The following is a 23,117-nucleotide window of genomic DNA, read 5'->3' on the forward strand; positions in this document are numbered from 1 at the left end:
ATACGAAAAAATAATGAGACACTGATTTGCCAGGAGGGCGCTAGTGAGGTGTGATAATTTAGTTTGACATATGCTCACCGGGTCATATAACCTTTTCGGTTATATTTGGCTTAGAATTATAAGTTATTTTATTTAAATATATCTAATTAGATCTTCCTTTACATATAGCATTGCCAGGCGTCCGGATAAAGCCGGACATAGTTAGGCTTATTGATTGCGTGTCCGGCAAAAATAAACGGTGTTGGAGTTGTCCGGCTTTTGTTAGACTTTTTACATTTCCAAAACGAGAGTGTACCTATTAATACTGAGACAAAATTATAAATAATACAGGGTGTCCGACCTTTCTACCTAAATGTCCGACCAAACTGGCTGGTCTGTCCGGCTAGTAGGTTTGGCAACCTGGCAACCCTATTTATATAAAACATTGAATTTCACACAAACATTTATATATATATATGTGTAATGCTACAATAAACATTTGCTATATTCATATAAATGAATGATCCTAACACAACATTAAATAACATAAATATAATTTTAACGTAAATTATAAAATAGAAATTATACCGATTTTGAACATATTATATGTGAGGGTAGTTTATGAAACTATGTAATACTAATGCTCCGGGTTAAAAACTCCTTATTTAGAATTTCCACATAGAAAATCTGTACATAAACATGTTCTTATCTCAAGTTTTTGAATTCTCGCTTAAAGAGGTTTACATATATTTGTGTAATATATTTTTTTTAAATTAATAATATAATATTCTCAAATGTTTTTACCTTTTATCTGGTATTAATAAGGATTTTTTTACATATGGCAACATTAATTAAAAATTAAGTACTTCTATATTTTAGTACTCTAATTGCACTAAAAAAAATACAGCCATTATTATGGCGTTTTATCAAAAACAGATCTTGAAATTTATTCTGTGATTATGTATTTATAAGTCAAGAAAATAAAAAAATTTATAGTGTTGCAATATAATATAATTATTTTAAGAATACTGTTTAAAAATAAAAGCTTTAAATATTGCGAAGCAACCATTTTTTATAGGTTAAATGTAAAATGTTTAAAATGGTAACATTTAAGTTAAATAAACATTAAAACAGATAGCCTATAAGATAAAGCAGTTTTTTTTTATAGAATAAAAATGTATTTAGTTAACTTTTTTATGACATCGTAAAGAATTCTGTTTTCTAAAACTCATAATACCCGTTTTATTGATGTGTTAAATTAAAAGTACGTAATAAATATAAAAATCCTTTGATCGTTCTTCAGAAACACTAACAATATGATTTTTATGACTTTCCTAAAGGAATTTCTTCAGTTAGTCATCCGAAAGCAAAACATTTCATAGAAATAAAAAATAAAGATGTAAAGACATCTAAAATCTATTTAAAAAAATGGTCTGTTACTATTTTTTCAGTTTCTGTTTTTTTTTTTCAAAATAAAAAAAATTTACGAATTTTTCATTTATCGTTATTTTTTCTTTCTACTCCTTAACTTTAATACAAACAACTCAAAAAAAAAAATGTCAACTAAATAAAAATTAGAAATCTTGGTTATTGTATACAACAGGGATCCCCAAACTATTTCAGACAAACCCCCTTTTCCAAAATGAACTGTTACCTCAGACCCCCCAAGGTCAAATTACTTACTTTTAAGATCAATTACTATTATTTTTCATTCTGAAGGTCAATAGAAGACAGAGTGAGAATTAGCAATGCTTTAAGTTCGATATCGACCCCTTAAGGTTGCACTTTGGGGGTCCCTGGTCTACATTTATACTATACAAATGTAAGCTGCTAATACAATGCAGCGTAGCTAAAGCTTTAATTCATAGGAAAATGACCTTTATTCCTTTTACCATACCTCACATTTATGTTCAGGGTTCATATTAGATTTAACCGGACAGTTAAATTCTTGTGAGAACTCTTTAAGATTAGATATAGGACCTATGACTCTATATTTAGCAACTGTATGGTCATCTTTTTCTATCTGCATTTTGGTAGATTCTTTGGTCATTGATGAGCACCATACCTGGAAAATAAAAATTGTTTTTTTTTTTAATTAGACTTCATCAGTAGATAATTGAAATTTGTATTTAGTTAAATATCAAATAGGATTATTACAATCTTACTAATATTATAAATGCGAATTGTTTGGATGTATGTATGGATGGATGGATGGATCTTGATGAAATTTGACACAGATAAAGAACATACTCTGGAAGGACAGATAGGGTACTTATTGAGGTTTTTTTTTTTGTAATTCCGGACGGAGTAAATAGTATATGTATTAATAAAATTGTAGTGTAATTCGGTAATATTAAAAAAAAATGTAATATTTCGTACATATGATGTATTTGCGTAATCTATATCTATATATATAAAAGAAAGTAGTGTTAGTTACACTATTTATAACTCAAGAACGGCTGAATCGATTTGACTGAAAATTGGTGGGCAGGTAGCATAGAACCAGGAAACGGACATAGGATAATTTTTACCCCGTTTTCTATTTTTTTTTATTCCGCGCGGACGGAGTCGCGGGTAAAAGCTAGTAACTAATAAACAATTTAAAAAAAATTGTATGTCTGTCCGATTTTGACGGGACTTTGATGAGAAGATATCTGATACATGAGGGAATACTTTAAGCTATTTATTTTTTAATTTTAAGATGATATAGTCGTAGGCTATAGCTAGTTAATTATACCTGAGCGAAAGATATAAAGAAGAGTTGTCTATGGTTGTACTTCAAGCCTGGCAGAGTGTAGTTGACTTTGGCATTCTTGCTGTAATCGAGGTAAGCGTGGAATGAAGCCTTTAGGCCTCCATTGTCCGCTATATTTTCACCTAGAATAAAGTTATAACTTTCGATATGTTCTTATTTAACTCTTATATTCGTCATCTTAACATTGGTAAACGTTAACAACATCAGTTGCAGGAATTGTCCTCGCTCAGTGAAATACCACGACCTCACAGAAGACAGACGTCAAGTGGAAGTAATTCCACGTACAGTCTGATGAGTGTGGTGCTGGAGGACTAATTTTAGTCCTCTTTCCCTTCCCAACCCTTTTCTTATAAGAAAAGGATGGGAAGGGGAGGTGAATTTGATGAAGGAGACGCATAGGAAGGTTAAATATTTTCTTTTTGTGCGTCTTCTTCGTCGATTGAGGGTAGGTAACGCATCTGCAATTGAGAATGTCTATGGGCGGTTACTTCGCCATTTCGGCGACTTTGCCACCTTGTAATATAAAAAAGAATTCTAAACCTAAAGTTTAATTAATTTTTATGCGATGTCTTACCTAACGTTTGTTTGCCGTTTAAATAAAGTCCCTCCATAGTGTAATTAGAGTATTGTTCTTGAATACATTTTGCGCGCTTTTTAAAGCGACCGATGGTTGCATTATTCCACCATTGGTTAAGGTTTCCGAATCTAGGAGAGAAAATTATTTTGACTTATAGTCATACAAACTTATCTATGGCTCCTATGTATAAGTGCCAAAGTAATAAATTTTTACTTTTTTATGTTAAAGGCTACATCTAAGTCTAGTTAACATGCACTAAACATAAATACACATTTACAGGTGTAAACATGTTTTTTTTTGCTATAGAAAAAGGGTCTATGTGGCATCTTATCCTATATAGTTGTAACTTTGAGAACTTTGTCAATTTGTACATTGGTCCTTATTCGTAGGAGACATTGTTATGTGTATGAGTGAGAGGGGCGCTACTATCGCAGTTAGTTCCGTCAGAATATTTAAAAAAACCTACTTGATTAAATTTACCATAAATATAGGACATAATCTGGAAGAAAACATAAGTTTTTTTTTATTTCCATGCGAACATAGTCCCGGGTCGAAGCCTGTAATATTATAACTGCGAATATTTGGATGTATGTATGGATATTAATTAGAAGGTATTTCCAGAACGGCTGAATAGATCTCTATATATATATAATTTAGGCTATAATTTATAGTCTAAGAGCCCGTGAACCCCAGACCTTCGTTATTTTATAAAAGCTGAAAGTTTGTCAGCGCATGCTCCCAACACAGGTAAGAACGATGGACTATTATGAAGTTTGGGTTACCGTGGCTTTGGCAGGTAAACGGTACTAAAGGTGTGTAAAATACCGATCTAAATTCATCAAATAATAAAGTGTGATTTTTTGGTATTACCTTCAGAATATTATTAAAAATCACGTTATTGATTGCCAGACACTTAACATCGTGGCAACCCCTTGCCAGACACCCCTAATGTTCATGAAATTATAATTCTACTTATGTTATAGTATAAAAGCTGATTTTTATATATAATACTTAGGTAATAATTAGATGATGTTTCCTCATCAGCCAGACATTTTTGATAGTTCCAACCCCTTGCCAGACAATGATGTAGGGTCGCTGTAGGAGCGAGCGCGAGACAGTATATGTATGGTGGGTGCGAGTGAGATGGCGAGATAGGTCTATCGCGATCCCTCAATAACAGATTATAAAAAAAAAAAACAAATAAATAATACTCAAAAATTTAATTAAAAATCCTAGTCCGGTATTCGCGCACATCGCCCCGAAACAAATACATCGACTTCAGGTGATTCAGAATAGATTCTTGCGTAGAGCCACGGGAGCCCCGTGGTACATGCGCAACAGTGATCTCCATATAGACTTGGACTTGCCCACCATTGCCCAACACCTGAAGTTGGCGTCGCGTCGTTATTTTGACTCTGCCGTCGGTCATCCTAATCCGCTAGTTGTAGGTGCCGCCACCTACAATCCAATCGCGCTCGGTAAGTTTCGTCGGGATTATCGTAGACCTAGGCACGTTCTTGACTTTCAAGACGATGCAATTACTATCGCCCAGGCTAAACGCAAAAATCACACACAGATTACACGCCGCAGTCGATGTCGGCTGCGGCAATCATTCTCGCGATACGGCCTCATAGCAGGCAGGTTTTCTCCTATTAATAGTAGAAGCGTTGCTGGAGTTTCTTCCGCCACTTCTTCTCCCAGCGCTAACGCTTTCCGAAGTGGTAGTAATGTTAGCTGTATTAATAATAGCAATCAGATAATAGCAACCGATCAAGCCGAGGTTCGGCCCTCTCGGGCACCCTTGAATCGGAATGCTAAACGCGTAATGAGTGACAGCCCAAGCCGAGGTCCCCTCTCGGGGGCCCTTGCGCCCAGTCACTCCATGGAGCGTCCACCGAAGCGACCTAAGAGCTCGGTGACCTCCCAATCCGGTAATAATAACGAAGTAACAGCCCGAGCCGAGGCTCCTGAGGGAGCCCTCGAGCCTAGTTACTCTTAATCGAGGTTTAGGCTAAGCGCCATCTGCGCCCGGCCACCTCAAGCCCGGTGAAACTGTAAATGCCTCCTCAAGGCAAACAGTGACAACTCAGTCACAAAAAAAAAAAAAAAAAAAAAATTAAAAATATATTAATAACATTACAAGTTATTATAGAGCAAGAGCCCGTGAACCCCAGACCTTCATTATTAGTAGTAGTAAAAGTAGTATCCATTTCAATGGAATTCTCTGCATATATTCTCTCCAATGAATCAGTATATAATTCATGTAAATGGAATTATATACTGATGACAGCGGCCATTGTTGATAATATCTTCTTCTATGATGCTACAAATTTCATTGAAAGATTCTTGGTGGTACTCTCGATAATGATGCCAATCACTTTTAACAGATATTTTCGCCAATGAAGATATTTTATTATTAAACTGAATCCTACAGTCAGTGTGATAGTATATTTTCGGACTTGCAATACTTTCCAATCTACTTAACAACTCATTATACTCTTTTTGATTTTCAATGCTAGACATTATACGAGACTGAAATTGGTTTTTATCACCTTCATGGAGTGGAAGCATTTTTGATCTCACTTGTCTCTTTTTTTTATTGCAAAATAAACATTTTTTTTTACTTATACTGATTAAAATGACTTATGACTGATGAAAAAATATTTTACCCCAGAACCTAAAAATTCTAAAAAGACTGTTGAAACAGAGCAAGAAAAAGAGCCATCTAAAGACGTAAATATATCAACAGACGATTCAATACCAGGTTCATCGCATTTGTCTGAGTTAACTGTATCACACCCACCTTCAGCTTCTCAATCAACAGAACTTCAACCTTCCCAGGCAGCTGTGGACATTCGCGGACTTGAAGAAGTGAGTGAAAATGCTAATGCAACCACAGAAGTAAATAGTTCGATTCAAAGTGATACCAGTGTTGATATAAGTAAAAAAATTTGTTTATTTTGCAATAAAAAAAAGAGACAAGTGAGATCAAAAATGCTTCCACTCTATGAAGGTGATAAAAACCAATTTCAGTCTCGTATAATGTCTAGCATTGAAAATCAAAAAGAGTATAATGAGTTGTTAAGTATATTGGAAAGTATTGCAAGTCCGAAAATATACTATCACACTGACTGTAGGATTCAGTTTAATAATAAAATATCTTCATTGGCGAAAATATCTGTTAAAAGTGATTGGCATCATTATCGAGAGTACCACCAAGAATCTTTCAATGAAATTTGTAGCATCATAGAAGAAGATATTATCAACAATGGCCGCTGTCATCAGTATATAATTCCATTTACATGAATTATATACTGATTCATTGGAGAGAATATATGCAGAGAATTCCATTGAAATGGATACTACTTTTACTACTACTAATAATGAAGGTCTGGGGTTCACGGGCTCTTGCTCTATAATAACTTGTAATGTTATTAATATATTTTTAATTAAATTTTTGAGTATTATTTATTTGTTTTTTTTTTATAATCTGTTATTGAGGGATCGCGATAGACCTATCTCGCCATCTCACTCGCACCCACCATACATATACTGTCTCGCGCTCGCTCCTACAGCGACCCTACATCATTGTCTGGCAAGGGGTTGGAACTATCAAAAATGTCTGGCTGATGAGGAAACATCATCTAATTATTACCTAAGTATTATATATAAAAATCAGCTTTTATACTATAACATAAGTAGAATTATAATTTCATGAACATTAGGGGTGTCTGGCAAGGGGTTGCCACGATGTTAAGTGTCTGGCAATCAATAACGTGATTTTTAATAATATTCTGAAGGTAATACCAAAAAATCACACTTTATTATTTGATGAATTTAGATCGGTATTTTACACACCTTTAGTACCGTTTACCTGCCAAAGCCACGGTAACCCAAACTTCATAATAGTCCATCGTTCTTACCTGTGTTGGGAGCATGCGCTGACAAACTTTCAGCTTTTATAAAATAACGAAGGTCTGGGGTTCACGGGCTCTTGCTCTATTAGCATATATATAGAAAATAGTCTAAAAGAAAACATAGGCTACTTAACAAAGTTTTTTTTTAATTCAGCGCGGAGAGAAGGCAAAAGCTAGTATGTATATAAAGTAAGATCTTCCTCACCTGTCATATTCCCGTCCTTGGTCGTCAAATGCGTGTGTCAGTTCGTGGCCCATGACAACGCCCATGGCACCATAGTTGACACTCTTAGGGTTGTCACCATCGTAAAATGGTAATTGCAATATACCAGCAGGGAACACTATCTGGTTCTTAGTTGGTGTATAATATGCGTTTACTGTCGATGGTGTCATCCCTGAATATTTAAAATTAAACTTTTCATATTTAATGGTCAAAGATAACTAGAAGTACTTTTATTTGGTACTTTTATGAGGTAAATCAGTGTTTTTCAAAGTGGGCGATAATGCCCCCTTGGGGGCGTTTAAAACCTAGAGGGCGTTAAGGAGCCCAAAAAATGGGAGGCGTTGAAATTAATTAAAGTAATGAAATTGTGGTTTTTAAGTTTTATGGTTGAATAAAAAATAGGGGGCGCTGAAAAATAATTGATTTTCAAAGGGGGCGGTGAAAGAAATAAGTTTGATAATCACTGTGGTAAATAAATGTTTAAAAAGATGATGGATAAACGACTTTAGGAATATACTTATCATTAATTAGTATTTTGCCTAAATCAAGGCGTGAAATAGAAATGTGTCCTAACTTATATAAACAAGGATATTTGGCTCGCGGTTAGTTCGTCAATCTTACTAATATTATAAATACTAATGTTTAGATAGATATATGTTTGCTTGAAGGTATCTCCGGAACGGCTAAACGGATCTCAATGAAATTTGTCACAGATGTAGAACATAGTCTGGAAGAATACATAGCCTACTTATAAAGTTTTTTTTTTAATTCGGACAAAGCCGCGGGCGACAGCTAGTATGGGCATAAAAGAAAGAACATGACAGTTACAATACAAAAATGAATTTGTGACACTTTTTGACATTGACAGGGTTGCATTAGTGAGATGTCATAATTTAGTTTTACAGACTAATGTCCATCGTTTCAAATATAAGTCAGAAAAGATAGAACTTAAGTCAGGATTTAAGTATTATGTATTTCTTTGTATTTTCTTTTTCATGACCATAATTTCAATCTATGGTCTACTATTTGATGTATGCTTCTTCCATTGATTTCTTTATTAACCCTATTCTTTTCTTGTAAAATTATTATGGACTTTTTGGATTTATTCTCTCTACTTACCCCATTTAGTTTTATTAACGGGCTGATCTAATTTCTTGAGATCGTGACGTAATGTATACACATTGAATGCTATATTGTTCTCAAAGTATTGGTTAGGTTTAACTTCCAGATCTGAATACTGCTTGTCCAGTTCCTCCTTGTTCAAGATATAATCAGGAAAACCTAAATAATAAAGTCAGTTAAAGAATATTTAAACCATTAGTACAATTACGAAGAAAATGTTAAATTAAATACGACTAAAATAAAAGTAAAAAACCCAATGTGTGAAAATTATACAATACTCTGTTTGGATACAAATCTATTGACATTACAAATGAGTGTGACAACTGAATTCGCCAAAATGGCGAAGTGACAGCTGCCCATAGATATCCGCAACTGCAGATACATTGATTACTTTTAATCGACAGAGGACGGGACGCACAAAAAGAAAATATTTTCCCTTCGAATGCGTTCCCTACTCTATCAAATCCACTTATCCTTCCCATCCTTTCTTTATAAGATAATGGTGGGAAGGGAACGTGGACTAGAATTAGAACTCCGGCACCACAATCATCAAACTATGCGGAATTGCTTACACTTGACTATTTTATGATGAAAGAAAACAGATGTTTCTGGAGTTTCTTTTCAAAGTACCAAGTTGAACAATAAAACAGTAGAAATACCAAGACAAGAACACAAACTAGATCACAGAATAAATAGTTAAGATTCATGTAAAATCTCTCACCGATCATATCAGTGATGGCGTCAGCTTTGATTTCGGCAGCTTGTCGCGTCTCCGCGTCCATCCAGTCCAGGTTCTTGAGGTTCTCCTTGAAGGCTGTACGGATGTGGTCTATCATGATCTCTCCCTGCGTCTTCGCCTCGCCGTGGAACACCTCGCGCACGAACATGGCGCCCACCGCGAAACCTTCACAAATTGCTTTTTGATTAACTAGATGGCGTTGATGACGTTTTAGAACGCGATTCAGAGATTCATTTTGAATATAATTTCGGTATTTACTATAAGGGAATAAAATTAAAATAGAAATCGCGACCTTCAGAAATCTTTATTTGAGTAGATTTTAATTCAAAAATAAATCTTATGTAACCAAAAAATAGTTCTCTTATTGTACTACCTTCGACATAAGGATGGGTCGTTGACGATTTTGGCGTCAAAAAAACGAAACTGTTTATTTGTTTTTTTTCAACGAGTCGAAAAACTAGTTGATTTTACCAACTAGTAGAGACTAGTGGAGAAAAAGAGACGACCAATATTTCCTAATTAAACGTTGAAATTAACTAGTTAACAATTAGTTAACGACCAAAGTATTCAACTAATTCGTTGTATCAACGCCCATCCCTATTTGTATGATTTAATTTATTTTTACATTCACAATACAATCATCAAAATTAAAAAAAATAACTCACCAATAGCATTGTTAGTATCAGTGACACAGTATCTCCATGACTCCTCAGTACCTTCAGAACCAAACAGCGCCTTTCTAAGTATCTTGGTGGCATCTCGGAAGGATTTGGACAAGTAGGTGGACAGAGAGCGGGACACTTGCCACATCATGTAGCTGGTTATTGTTCTACAAAACAGAGAAATTACACATAAAATAACTACTGACTTATGTTGGATTTTGGTTATTGTTCTAGACCAGGGATCCCCTAAGTGCAACCTTAAGGGGTCGATATAGAACTTAAAGCATTGCTAATTCTCACTCTGTCTTCTATTGACCTAACTCAGAATGAATAATAATAATTGATCTTAAAAGTAGGTAATTTGGCCATTTGGGTCTGAGGTAACAGTTCATTTTGGAAAAGGGGGTCACTTGTCTGAAATAGTTTGGGGATCCCTGTTCTAGAAAACGCAGAAGCATTTTAATGACCCATAATATAAGGTTGATTAGGACTTTAGCTTTGATTTGTTACTTAGTAATTAGTAGCATTTTATTAGTAGTATTATTGGTGAAATATCACGACTTGTGGAAGCAATTTAGTTCACGTTCCCTTCCCACACTTTTCTTATTAAGGATGGGAAGAGGAATTGAATTTGGCGGAAGAGAGGACGCATAAGACGGACTCTTTCTGTGCCTCCCTTCCTCCGTTCTTTAAAGTTAGGGAACCAACTGTCTATGAGCAGCGGACTCTTTGCTATTTAAGCGAATCATCTGGTCGCTTGCCATCAATATAAAAATGTATAACTACCCACATGAAGAACAAAAACAATATAAGAACATATTAAAATTTCTCGGAAATCGGTATTTTAGAAGTACTAGTTCTACTCACTTTTGGTCTTCCTCAGTCTTGCTGTATTTCCTGATGACTCGTGTTAAATTCTTAAAATATTCCGGAGCGTATACGACCAGTCTTTCGTTATCAGATATCTACAAAAAAAAAAACAAGATCTGATTTCTTACATATTTCAACACCGTGTTCTAATTAGACACTAGCGCCATCTAGTTTTAGCAGATTCAATTTTGTTTAAGCGGTGGATAATAGTGAAAAAGTGTCCACTTACAGTTCTATTGACCAATTTGAAAGCATCATTAAAAAACATGGACCAGTTTAAGAACGGTGCCACTTTTTGCCACTCCTTCAACGTGTATGGATTGTAAAGGCTCTCTTCATCCCTTCTATCTTCAGATGGGGTTGTTATATTCGCTAATTCAGTTTCGAACTGAATGACTTTATTCATTTGAGCCCTGGCTTCAGATTTGTTGGCTCCGAGCAACACACTGATCTTCGTCATGTAATCTAAGTATGCATCTAGAACTTTCTTATGACCTGTTTTGTTCAGATAATTATCACGTGTCGGTAAGTTCAGTCCGCCTTGGTCCAGCTAGAAATAGAAAAATTATATGAAATAACAAGACCACATCAGCAAATGACATAACAGCAATAACACAACGATATCTTTCTTTCCCTCTAAGGGTTTTTTTTATAATTAATTATTAAGTATATATTAAAGTAGATATTACAACGTTACAAATAACTAGCTTTGACCCGCAATTCAAAATTTGAAACAAGAATTAAGAACATAATTAGCCTATGTATTCTTCCAGACATTGTTCTACATCTATACCAAATATCATTCAGATCCATACAGCCATTCTAGAGATACCTAATAACAAATATACATCCATCCATCCATCCAAACATTAGCATTTATAATGTTAATAAGAAATAAGATACACGTTAAAAAAAGCAAAAACTTACAACAATGACGTGTTTAGACGAATTCCTGTCATCTTCAGATACCGCCCAGTTGAATAATCCACCCAGATTATATCTGTAAATATGAAACTTGTACTATCTCTACTAAAAAAAACCTGCTAAAAACAGTTTACAAAGCTAAGAAACTATATCGTCAATATATGAGACTAGAATCGCTGTAAATATATCGTCATCCTTCTCATCACCTTTGACAAAATAGAGTTAAAAATGTTTTTTTTACAAAAATTTTGGTCTCAAAAACCAACTATAAGTCATTAAAATAATGTTAAACTATGTTTAATTAGAGATTAATTGAAAGTTAATTGAATATTTGGAAACCAGAGAGCATGTATGTAGATATATGAATGAGGAAGAAGCCAGAGACATGTGTCAGGAAAATGCCGAATAGATGGCCGTAGTCTTCTTACACTTCTGGGATACGGGCATGAAATGTGTCGCTGGTTACAAAAACCGGGCATGAGTTGTGAACATTACTTACGTATTCTGCACATCCTGCATCAATTTTTGCAGATCCCATTTTTGCTGTTTAGTCACAGTATTGGGCAGTAAATGCCACCCGCCGAGCTGTTTGATAACACCAATCAATGGCTTCTCTCCCAACTTCTCTATGGTTTCATTTGTATCTATGCATGCATCATAATATATCCTGGCCTTTGCTTCTGCACCTGATGCTTCAGAAATGTTTACCTTCTCTGTAATTTTAAATACATGAATATCAGATTTTTTATTTGGCACGTCAACAACAAGAGTGTCTTCTGTCTGACGTGTCAACTGAAGTATCAAGTACTATATAGAAAAAAATTGGCATAATCGGCTTGTTAACGGAAGCTAAACATATTTTATTAATTATTAATAATATTAGCTATAATATTTTGAAAGTATTACAAAACGAACTACACTATATGGTTGTGTACATTTAAACTTGCTTTGCTAAAACCTAAGGAACAAGAAGTTAGTTCAAATTGTATCCCTCGCTGTCATCGTACGTCATTATTCAGAAATCAATTCTGACATTTTGACAATTCAAATAATAATATGAAAAACTTTAACTCAATGATAACTTTAAGTGATAATTTATTGCACACATAATTCGTACCCAGAGTCAGTATCATAATATGTTTATTTAGAAAAATCCCTACAAGTTACATGGTAATATTGATACAAAAATGTTCTAACAATTGCTGAAATACTTTTAAAGTATATCAAATTAACAATAGCACGATAATTTTAATAAGTAAAACGACATGATCTCTATTCCGGTGTAGTGATTTGAAAAAAAAAACACGTTTCATTATTTGTTTTAAAAATTAACGTTCTGTATAAACGTATTTCGTTCATATTTTATTAGTAAAATCTATATTTTAGTATCTGTTAAAATGACTATAGCTTCATTACTGACAACACTTAATGCAATTTATTGGATTGGTGCAAAGAATTTCTTTATATATATTTCTATGTTAGTCGTAAGCGTCGCTTAGGGAAGAGCAGGGGGGATATCTGACTAAATAGAGACGCGAAAAATGTAAAATAGCTATGTCAAGATCATCATCATCGTCATCATCAGCCTTTATCTGCCCACTGCTGGGCATAGGCCTTTCCCAATGCCTTCCACAGTACGCGGTCCTCCGCCTTTCACATCCAACAACCAAGATGATACCTACAATTTCTTCATTAACGAACTGAAGCACATGTTGAAAAACATTCTCTTTGGAATAAAAAAAACTACTACTAGTCCCCCCTAGATCTGCGGGTAGTTTCCCGGCCTTTATCATTGCCTATCCCCTCTCACTTTGATCACCGGCTAGCCTTATGACCTTGAGCATCAGCTAACTTTAATCATCTGCTGGCGACGCCCTTGATGTTAGTAATACTACTGTCAAGAGATTGCATTCTAGTAGTTTGTTTGCGATTATTTTGTCATATATTAACTTACCAAGCGCATATCTTATAGTTAATTGGTTCTGGAGTTCAATCTTACTGAAGATACCCCAACTGGATTTTCCTTCAGGGATCGGGTTGTTTCTGATCCATCCTCCACAAGCGAACTCGTAGAAATCATCACAAGGATTCTGCGTCTCATCCAGGGCTCTTATCACCTCGCTGGCAGTGTAAATACACGAACTGGAGAGACATACGTTCGATTCTGGAAAGAAATACAAAACTACGTTGAATCTCAATTGTTACAAAATCAGCACTACAACCTTTTCATTCTCTAAGTAAAAATAGAGATAGCTTGTGTTACCACAGTCGAAAATTTTATTTACCGTATATGTCGCTACGACACTTTAAAACCATAAACAACTATGGATTTTCAAGGTCAAGAAATAAACAAATATATTGTTATCCCTTTCTTTCTGTTTGAGACAGCAGAAATAACAATATAATACATTAAATTTAATGTATGTGCGAATACAGAATAATTCTACATCGACCGCACTAAGGCTGTAAATAATTGCTACGCTTCGCACGAGGAACTTTGACGACCATAGCATAGTTATATACTGAGCGATTCAAATATATAGGTAAATATATATGAAAAATAACTAAGTACTAAACGAGTGATAAGTTATAAAAAGTTTTGAATTTGTATAAATACTTTTTGTGCGACATTTTCCAGGTTAGAATATGTAAATCACGATTTACTCGTACATCAGTGCTACATCAAAGTTGCGTGAAAAATACATTGTTCATTTATTTTTCTTTTAAATCCAGTAAACAAGGAAAATGTATTCAAATATACTGTATTTATTATTTCATGAATTTCTATGATGTGTGAACTAAAGTCAATTTTATGTAGAATCGCTACCGCGTATTCGTATAGCCTTAACCTTAAGATTATACAAATCTCGTCTGACCTTGTGTTCTTGAGGGTCAGTTCGCCCTTTGTATACCCACCCCAGTCGTTGGTACCCCCATCCAATCGCCTGGAAAACTATAATAAACATTCTCTCCTATATTTCCTTCAATATTTAGTAAACGTTTCGGAATTCAAATTTGTACTACTTCAGAGATATTCTTAACTTGACTGATTAGATTTGTAACTTCTGATATTTTCAGACATTCTAGCCTAGGCTCATGACTCTACCATGGAACTAGCAGTCCGGCATAGTCGCTTAGTAGAAAAAAGGTTTAAAAATTATATTTTCCTACCTGCGGGTTCGGGCCGGTAACACGGTGGGACTGGTAGATAGGAAGGACTCCTGACGAGCAGTAGTATGCAGGTGGTCAGCAGTGTTGCTAAGAGCAGGACCGCGCAGCAAACAAGCAGGACTCTTTCCAACTTGGTGCGCTGATGCCATCCTATGAAGGATACGCCCTGGAAAAGAAATAAGTCAAAATTAATGTTAAAGAGGTCATCCATAACTTACGTCACATGTGAATCGGGACAGAGGGGGTCGACGATGTGTGTGACAAGGGGGGACGAGTCTCAAATATTGTGACATCCCACTTTTTCAAAATATAATATTTTAGATCTATACTATTTTTTATTTTCATAAATTGTAAATATAAAATTGCAAAATATGTGACATCAAACTAGGTGGGGAGGTCTCACATATGTGATCAGCTGTGATAACGAAAGGGGTATGGATCAAAAAATGATGAAATTCGTGTCACCTATTTTGTGGATGGTCCTAAAAGATCAAAAGGGTGAAATTATAAAAAACATTCATTCATTCATCTCAATTTTCGCATTTATTAGTAAGATGTAAAACAATTGAATAAAAATAAATATAAGAAAGGCGGAAGTTACTTGCATATTCCTATTTTCTTTAAAAATAAAAACAATACTTCTGATGTATCACAACCTAATAATAAAGACAATAAAATAAAACTTAAAAGATTAGAAAGCACCCATCTTGTTAATTTCACGAAAGCAGAATATTTATAATAGAAAATATGATCAATTTTTTTTTTCAGTGCTTTTCAACTTTTTCCACACGACTCCCGATTTTCGAAAATTCTTTCGCAACCTCTTCACCAACCGGGCGGACGAAAAAAAAAGTCGCCCAAATTCTTTGACCCTTCGCCACTTCACTGCACTGTCGCTCTACAGCACAATTTGAAAAGCTGCGCGCCACCCTAGAGTTAGACTCACAGGTTTAAAACAATTTTAATATTATATATAACTTTTGCATTATTTGATAATATTTTGACTTTTACATTTTTTACGCCGCTAAATCACTTGTTTGTAGTCTACCGAAACCATTTTAATCCTTGAATATTTCTGTATTATTTTAAGACCGTAAATGGGAGAATACAATGAAATTTGCATTGATAGAAGCAACTCGATTATATACGGGTAACGAGTGACGCGCAAAATTACATTTGAATATATTACGCAGCAGTTATATACCTGTATGTAACATATAACCGAAACAAAAAATGCACTTGTTGAATTAAAAATACTAAATTCAACTCCATACCATAGTTGGTCACTGTCTGATTTTAGGGGGCCTAAGAGCTTATAAAATCATTAAAAAAAAATCTGTGACTTGGACTCCATCGAATGTAAGATATGTATTTCATAACTACTTAGGCCAAATTTACTGATTGTTTAAGTTTATTTTTTAGTTTCACAAGACGCCATTTGTAGTAGGAAGGATGACCCCATAACCCTTTTCTATGATGACCCCTACATTTCTAAATGCTAAAATCATAGTTCTGCTTCCCCTGTTTATTATTTATAAAGATATGTTATACATACGTTTATTTTCATTTTTATCACACAGAGTAGTTCCAAAGGTATGTCACAGCACGACAATATCCAGCCATCAAATAGTTCCTTTGACAAAGAGATGCTACGAACACGCTATTCTAAGCGTAATTTATATGTGACATTCAAATGTAATGGTCCCTTCGCACCATTATGGTGCACGTTTTATATTACGAACACAATGTTGCTATTATGTATTGTATGATCATACTATTACCGTGGGTTTACACTGCCGGAAAAACATTTTTTATCTCTTTTCGTTCACAGAGTATGTGAGGGTCGGTGGTCTGTTTTTTTTTTTTTTTCAGGATTTTCGTCAGTCGAAACTTACGATTCCATAAGACTGCGATGACATTTTGTGCTGTGCCACCGAAACGGTATTCTTTTAGATAAATAACCATTATTTTTCTTTTGGAGATAGACTGGCATTCACAGGCACTCTGCTGTGACGTCATTGGAGTCGAATATGAGGTAATGATAATACCCAAAACATTAAAAATTTAATTCATGTATCCCAAAATGATAAGAATGCGAAAGGCGGAGGACCGCGTACTGTGGAAGGCATTGGGAAAGGCCTATGCCCAGCAGTGGGCAGATAAAGGCTGTTGATGATGATGATGATGATGATGATCCCAAAATGTGTTGTTTAAATTCATCAGTTTATAGGTACCATCTCTTCTATAAAGGGCCGGTATCTCAAGATATGAAAAGTATGAAATCTGCCACTTGATATTGTTCTATCAAATTTTATAAAGCCTCTTTAAGTATTTACCTTAAAGTAGGGCAGCTCTTGGAGTATTTGAATGGCCCTTATAGACTAAGAGCCATGTAAAGCAAGTGGTTCCCAAAATTTACGCATAAATAAAAAAATAGATTATTATAAAATACAACTATTTTTACTGCTTGTTTCTTCTTAAATTGAAAACAGTTATCGCAAAAAATAAAAGGAACATTCTCTTACTAGACTTAACAAAATACATGAGTACTGATAAATTTGCGAACAGAATATAGGAATTAGAGACAGGCCGAAGTGAACTAATTTAGTGTTACTTAATACTATTATGATATCCATAGTTAAATTTTAAACTAACGTTCTCATATATGTTTTAAAGTTCCAAAGTCTATTTGAAGTAGATAAGGTAAGGACTAGTTACGTCATTGTCCGAATGAACGATAGTTGTTTTCGGGTTAGATAATGTAATGAGGTTATTGACCTATGTAACTATAGTTGAAATTATTACACTATTTAAAAAAAAGTTTCAATTCGTTGATAACACCGAAAGGGAAGTTTATTTTTCATATAAATAACTAGTATACCGCAATAATAAAAAGTTCAGAACACATGAATCTTACATTTTTTGGTTATTTTATTTAGTAATATTTTTCTTTCTATTATAAATGTGTATTTTAGAATGGTTGAATTGAATTTAGATGAATTTGAAAGATAAAGTCTGAATCACATAAATATAGACCACATTTTACCTTGAAAAATGTATGGTTTTCATAAAATTTATTACGTCCCATTAGATTTGTTTTTATTTTTAAGTCAAGAATTGGTATGATTTTTTTTTATAAATATTGAACATTCCTTGCATGGAAATGACTCAATACTTTTGTTATAACTGTAATAATTACATATTTTTATTTATTCTTTCTATTTCAATAAGACCTTAAGTCATTGAAATGTTATTTCTGGTAATTGTTCTGTTGCATGCGTCACTTGTTTATCGATAAACGAACATCTGCTATATACATTACAATTATGGTTGCTAAGACATATACATGCATATGAGAGGTCATATTATCTTACTAATATTATAAATATTAATATTTGTATGGATGGAACGGTTCATCGGATGTCGCTGAAATTAGGCATAGATGTAGAACATAGTCTGGGAGAAAAGGCTACTAATATTTTTTTTTATTCCGCGCGGACGGAGTCACGGGCGACAGCTAGTTATTTATATCTCAAGAATTTATTAGGTAAGGACTTTGAATAAACGTAAACAAACAGAAAATTTTACTATTATTTTTATTTAAAAACAGATTTATTCGAAAATATATTTAATCTAAATGTTGTACTGCTTTGATGTTATCATATCGTAATACATTTAAGAAATCTTGTTTACATACAGTTAAATTTACATTCGCATTTATTTCATATATCGTATTCATTTTGTATTATAAATAACAACACTGAGGCAATTTACCCAAAGAAAAGTCCTTCAAAGGTCTTTTTTTCTGCTCACTTTTTTGTGCACTTGATTAACGGGATCTCGTATAGAATTTTTTCTATTAAATCAACTTACATAAATTCATGAGTTAAAGTACCACAATCAAACAGTTCCTTTGATGTTACGATACGACTCGAGCCCATTAAATTTTTGTTTACGAAAGAAAAGTTTACATTGAGCACTCTGTTCTGCTATTTTCCAGGGTGATTTTTTTACGATACATTGCGATATTTATCATTGTTAAAGTTGATATACAAGCCAGAACCAGAGAACGAAAGAATTACGTAATTTTATTTGGCACATTCCAGACATACTTTGCCTCTCGTTTTATATGTCAATAAAACACACCCTTTAGCATGGGCTAGTCTGCTTTTATAGTCCATATTCCGACCGCACTATTTACACGACGAATTGATCGTAAATATAAATTACACATAACTATCTATAAACGTATTCGATTGTGTCAAGGGCATGCATTACGAATAAATTGCGAACGTATCAGTGTTCGAGAAATATACACAAAAATTGTATTAAAAACTCTGAAGATATGCACTTTATGTATATCTTACCAATACTTTAAACTAGCGGTCGGCCGCGAATTCGCGTTAAAAAAAACTTAATTAGTAGGGTATGTGTTTTTCCGGACTATGTTCTATATCTATACCAAATTTCATCAAGATCCGTTGTGCCGTTATGCAGATAACTTTAATAAATAAATATCCATACATCAAATCATTCGCATTTATAATATTCGGAAGATTAGAAAATGTAGTTGAATGTATGGATGTTTGTTATTACGTACTACCAAAACAGCTTAACGGATTACGCTGAAAATTGCAATAGATGTAGGACATAGTCTGGAACAAAACGACTAATTATTATTTTTTAATTCCGCTCGGACGATTCGCCAGCAAAAGCTAAATAAAATAATATATCTTCTATTTTAAATTAAATAAAACACACGTACATATTCATCTTACAAATTCAATTATTTACAATTTTTTTCTAAGAGAATGGACAAACATTCCGGAATATAAATTAAGAAGCTCATGGTCCTTTGAGCCAGATACTCTTCTTAACCTTACATACTCGTACGCCATCTTGTAATTTCTCAAACTATATTGTTTTATATTAAAAGAGATAAGGCATACAGCGCGGCATTATCTATACTTTAGGTCACTTTAACATCGCAATATATATACTTTACTTCGAATTTCACTGACCTAGGTCTCAATAAAATTATTTATACATCCCTAAGCACTATTCTTGTTAGTATCTATTATTACTTTTAATTTCACCGTCTACAAACGAAGGTAAATGTTTACGTGTATCGAAATGAAAACATTCTGTCCTGAAATACCGAAGTGGAGTAAAAATAACGCGGCGCGAAATGTTGGCAGTAACATGGGGACTAACTGAGCGGGTAATTGAGCAATTTGTCGTGCGACGTACTATATCTTTAAAGAGAACATTATGTTAAATCAAATGTATCAATGTAAATGAAAAATACGTTATGATTATTGTCTTCCAAATTTATCTATAAATTGTTATTTCATTAGTCATCCCTTTCCTGGTCATGATTTTTACGAAATCTATCTTTATATGCCAATATTTGCATAATCATTTAATTAAAACCAAAGAAGGTATATGATTAGGTATTATTGATGAGTCACTTATATAATAAATAAACAGTCCTGTGAAGAGTATTGCTTTAATCTTTTTGCTGTTAAGACTACTAAGTCATAATAAACCGTCTACCGTACGTATCAAGAAAGAAGATGGTTGCAAAAACAGTATGCCAATTGAAAAAACCTAATAAATAAAGCATACGGAAAAGGAAACATCATATACTACATATGGTTTAAACAAATATTTTTAGTTCTTGTTATATAAATTATATTAATATATTTGGAAGAAAATCTGTGACGTCAACGCGTCTGTTTAGTATCAGTCTTCCGCTTTACGCATACGAGAGGCTATTCAAGGCAGATAATGTCGTAGATAGATGCCTAAATATTTGTTGAATATGTTAGGAATTTCATTGTTACGTTTTGCGTTTGCATAAATCTAGATTAAGCGATCAGTTTTAAATATTTGGCATAATATGGAATATCGGCTCGAAGGACCATATTTTTTTTAGAAGATATGTCTTGGTATCACAGAAATGTATGATGACTGACTGACAAGAGAATGAAATTGACTTTCAAAAGATTCAAGGCATATTCAAAACATAGGCAACCAAAAGATAGCCAAAAAAGTGGTTGAAATAATGAAAATGTAATGTAATAGTGCTAAGTACAATTTAAATAATCTTTAAAGGAAGCAGTGATTTTTTAATACGAAAGACGAATTTCTAAACCATGTGATAAATAGTACGAGTACAGAATCGATGCAAACATTATGACACAAGTAATCTAATACTCTAGCGTCTTCAATACCCACGTCCTTGAAAAGCATCTATTATTTATATTAGAAATATAAATTTTTTACGTCTTATAGAAGAAAACCATTAATAAGCTCATACATGTATTTTTATTCATAGGACCTTTGGATTACTTGAAAAAAAACATCATTTTTTAAGGAAAAACATTGAATTTTAGAATCAGTTTTCACATTTTAGTGTTGCATTGGGTTTAAACACATTAGATTATCCATTATCTTTACGCTTAGTTTGTTGTTATTTTTCAAATGAAATATGAAATAGATAAAGCAGTCTGCTTCACGTAATACAGTTGGGTAGGTAGAGATGAAGAATACACATTTCGTATAATAATACAAAAATTATTGGTTACTCAGTTTGAACTTTAATTTAGTACCTAACTTCTTAATCTAATAATAATGCAAGCTATGTCCAAAACAAGTCCTAATATTGCTACTATTTAGTCAGACCTTGATAAGCGAGAGTCATCCACCGGAACCGGACATTGGCTCTAGCTTATCCAGTTATGCTGGTTCTACTGTATTTTGCTACATAAATTTGCCTTGTCACTCATCTTATAATTACTGTTGTTATATTTTCTTCCTACCTTCTTATATCCTTGAGAGTTTTCCGGTTTCGGAGCTGTTTCGAAAAGGTTCAGTCTTGAGCTCTGAAAGAAATCTTGACTCGAATTTTCTCTTGAGAACAATTCAGCAGTCGAGCTTTCCCTTGTTAAAGACGGACGAGATTTTACAAAAGGATTATTTCTTGCGTTCCTGCTTTGTTTGAGCCAGTTGAATTTGTTTATCACTTCTGGGGCGGGGGAAGAGGACGGAGTATCATCTGAGATGTCAGTAGACGGTGATGGTGGCTCTTGAGATATTGATGCCATCGTATTTTCAATTTATCTCGATGACACTTTTATTTAACACGAAATAACTTATAATTTAAGCTGTATTTAATATATTTTAATTATCACAAAACTAAATACATAATTTTTAGGAAGGAGATTTTTCGGAAAAAATTATTTCCCCCTAATCACATCAATCTCAGTCATCTTTAAACGCTCGAAGTGCAAGGTTATTTTGTATAAACAACTATAAAGATCACGTATATCTCAGAGCGGACTCTGATTATAATAAAACGTGCCTAATTTACTTATTTTTGTTACGCGGACATGTGATGCGCCGCGCGTGTCGGACTGAACTGAATCGTTTCTGTGTTTACATCGGCGCGTGCGCATGCTGTAACCAGCCGGCCTAACGGTGACTATTTCTTAAGATTATTTACGGATTTTTTTTTTCTGAATTTAAAATGACAGCGATGCTTTATATGTTGTATTTATGTTAATTACTTGTTTTCAATAAGAGTGTTAAAGTTCCTATAACTATGTATGTAAAAAAAAAATCATATCAATAATTCAAATCTTTAACTCTTCAAATCTCAAGCTAAATTTATTTCGCCTGAAGAATTGGAAAAGTGTCCGTAACCCATGGGTATTGTATTTCGATTTTGTAATGTGAGTAAACTAAACAAATATTTGTTTTACGAAAGTTCAAACCATTTAGTCATCTTTCTTATTTGTCATGTCATATATCATAGTTTTCTTAATGACTCAACAACTTTATTATTTTATGTATTTTATGTATTTTATTTTAAATAATATATAGCTGTGAAATCACATATTAAAATAAAGAAATAAATCGTTAAGCAATTCCATGGTATTCTAAGCATACGTCTATTAAAGATTTTACTTGTCAATTAAACCGACTTAAAAAAGAGGACCGTTTACATGTTTTTGACTTTCCAAAAAAGAAACATTTCATTAATATTTTATAACGGCTATAAAATTAACTTTATCGTGTGTTTCATTCACTCTCATCTCTCAGTAAATTTGAAATAAAGAGATGTCAATACAGTTACAAGTACTACACATATTGTCCTGTAAAATTATCCATCTA

General features: G+C 33.6%; 1 protein-coding gene across 3 annotated transcripts in view; it reads right to left on the minus strand.

Moving 5' to 3' along the window:
- Window positions 1-1,713: 1,713 nt before the first annotated feature.
- The window catches only part of LOC106719932 (endothelin-converting enzyme homolog), a 33,172-nt gene continuing 11,768 nt past the window's right edge, over window positions 1,714-23,117 (minus strand). Inside the window, exons 1-14 of one of the 3 annotated variants that reach the window (XM_045683853.1) lie at window positions 21,764-22,108; window positions 14,940-15,105; window positions 13,723-13,932; window positions 12,268-12,481; window positions 11,772-11,844; window positions 11,074-11,394; window positions 10,842-10,939; window positions 9,978-10,141; window positions 9,295-9,477; window positions 8,571-8,732; window positions 7,434-7,623; window positions 3,309-3,439; window positions 2,717-2,856; window positions 1,714-2,044 (exon numbers count right to left, since the gene is read on the minus strand). In XM_045683853.1, the coding sequence (XP_045539809.1) occupies window positions 1,868-2,044; window positions 2,717-2,856; window positions 3,309-3,439; window positions 7,434-7,623; window positions 8,571-8,732; window positions 9,295-9,477; window positions 9,978-10,141; window positions 10,842-10,939; window positions 11,074-11,394; window positions 11,772-11,844; window positions 12,268-12,481; window positions 13,723-13,932; window positions 14,940-15,105; window positions 21,764-22,048 (2,514 nt within the window). In that variant the 5' untranslated portion in view covers window positions 22,049-22,108 and the 3' untranslated portion in view covers window positions 1,714-1,867. Of the gene's footprint in view, window positions 2,045-2,716; window positions 2,857-3,308; window positions 3,440-7,433; window positions 7,624-8,570; window positions 8,733-9,294; window positions 9,478-9,977; window positions 10,142-10,841; window positions 10,940-11,073; window positions 11,395-11,771; window positions 11,845-12,267; window positions 12,482-13,722; window positions 13,933-14,939; window positions 15,106-16,494; window positions 16,554-21,763; window positions 22,109-23,117 lie in introns of those variants that run through there. The other 2 variants (XM_045683855.1, XM_045683854.1) reach the window with 2 other exon arrangements.

This window comes from Papilio machaon, chromosome 23 (genome assembly GCF_912999745.1).
Source record: "Papilio machaon chromosome 23, ilPapMach1.1, whole genome shotgun sequence".
Classification (NCBI taxonomy): domain Eukaryota; kingdom Metazoa; phylum Arthropoda; class Insecta; order Lepidoptera; family Papilionidae; genus Papilio; species Papilio machaon.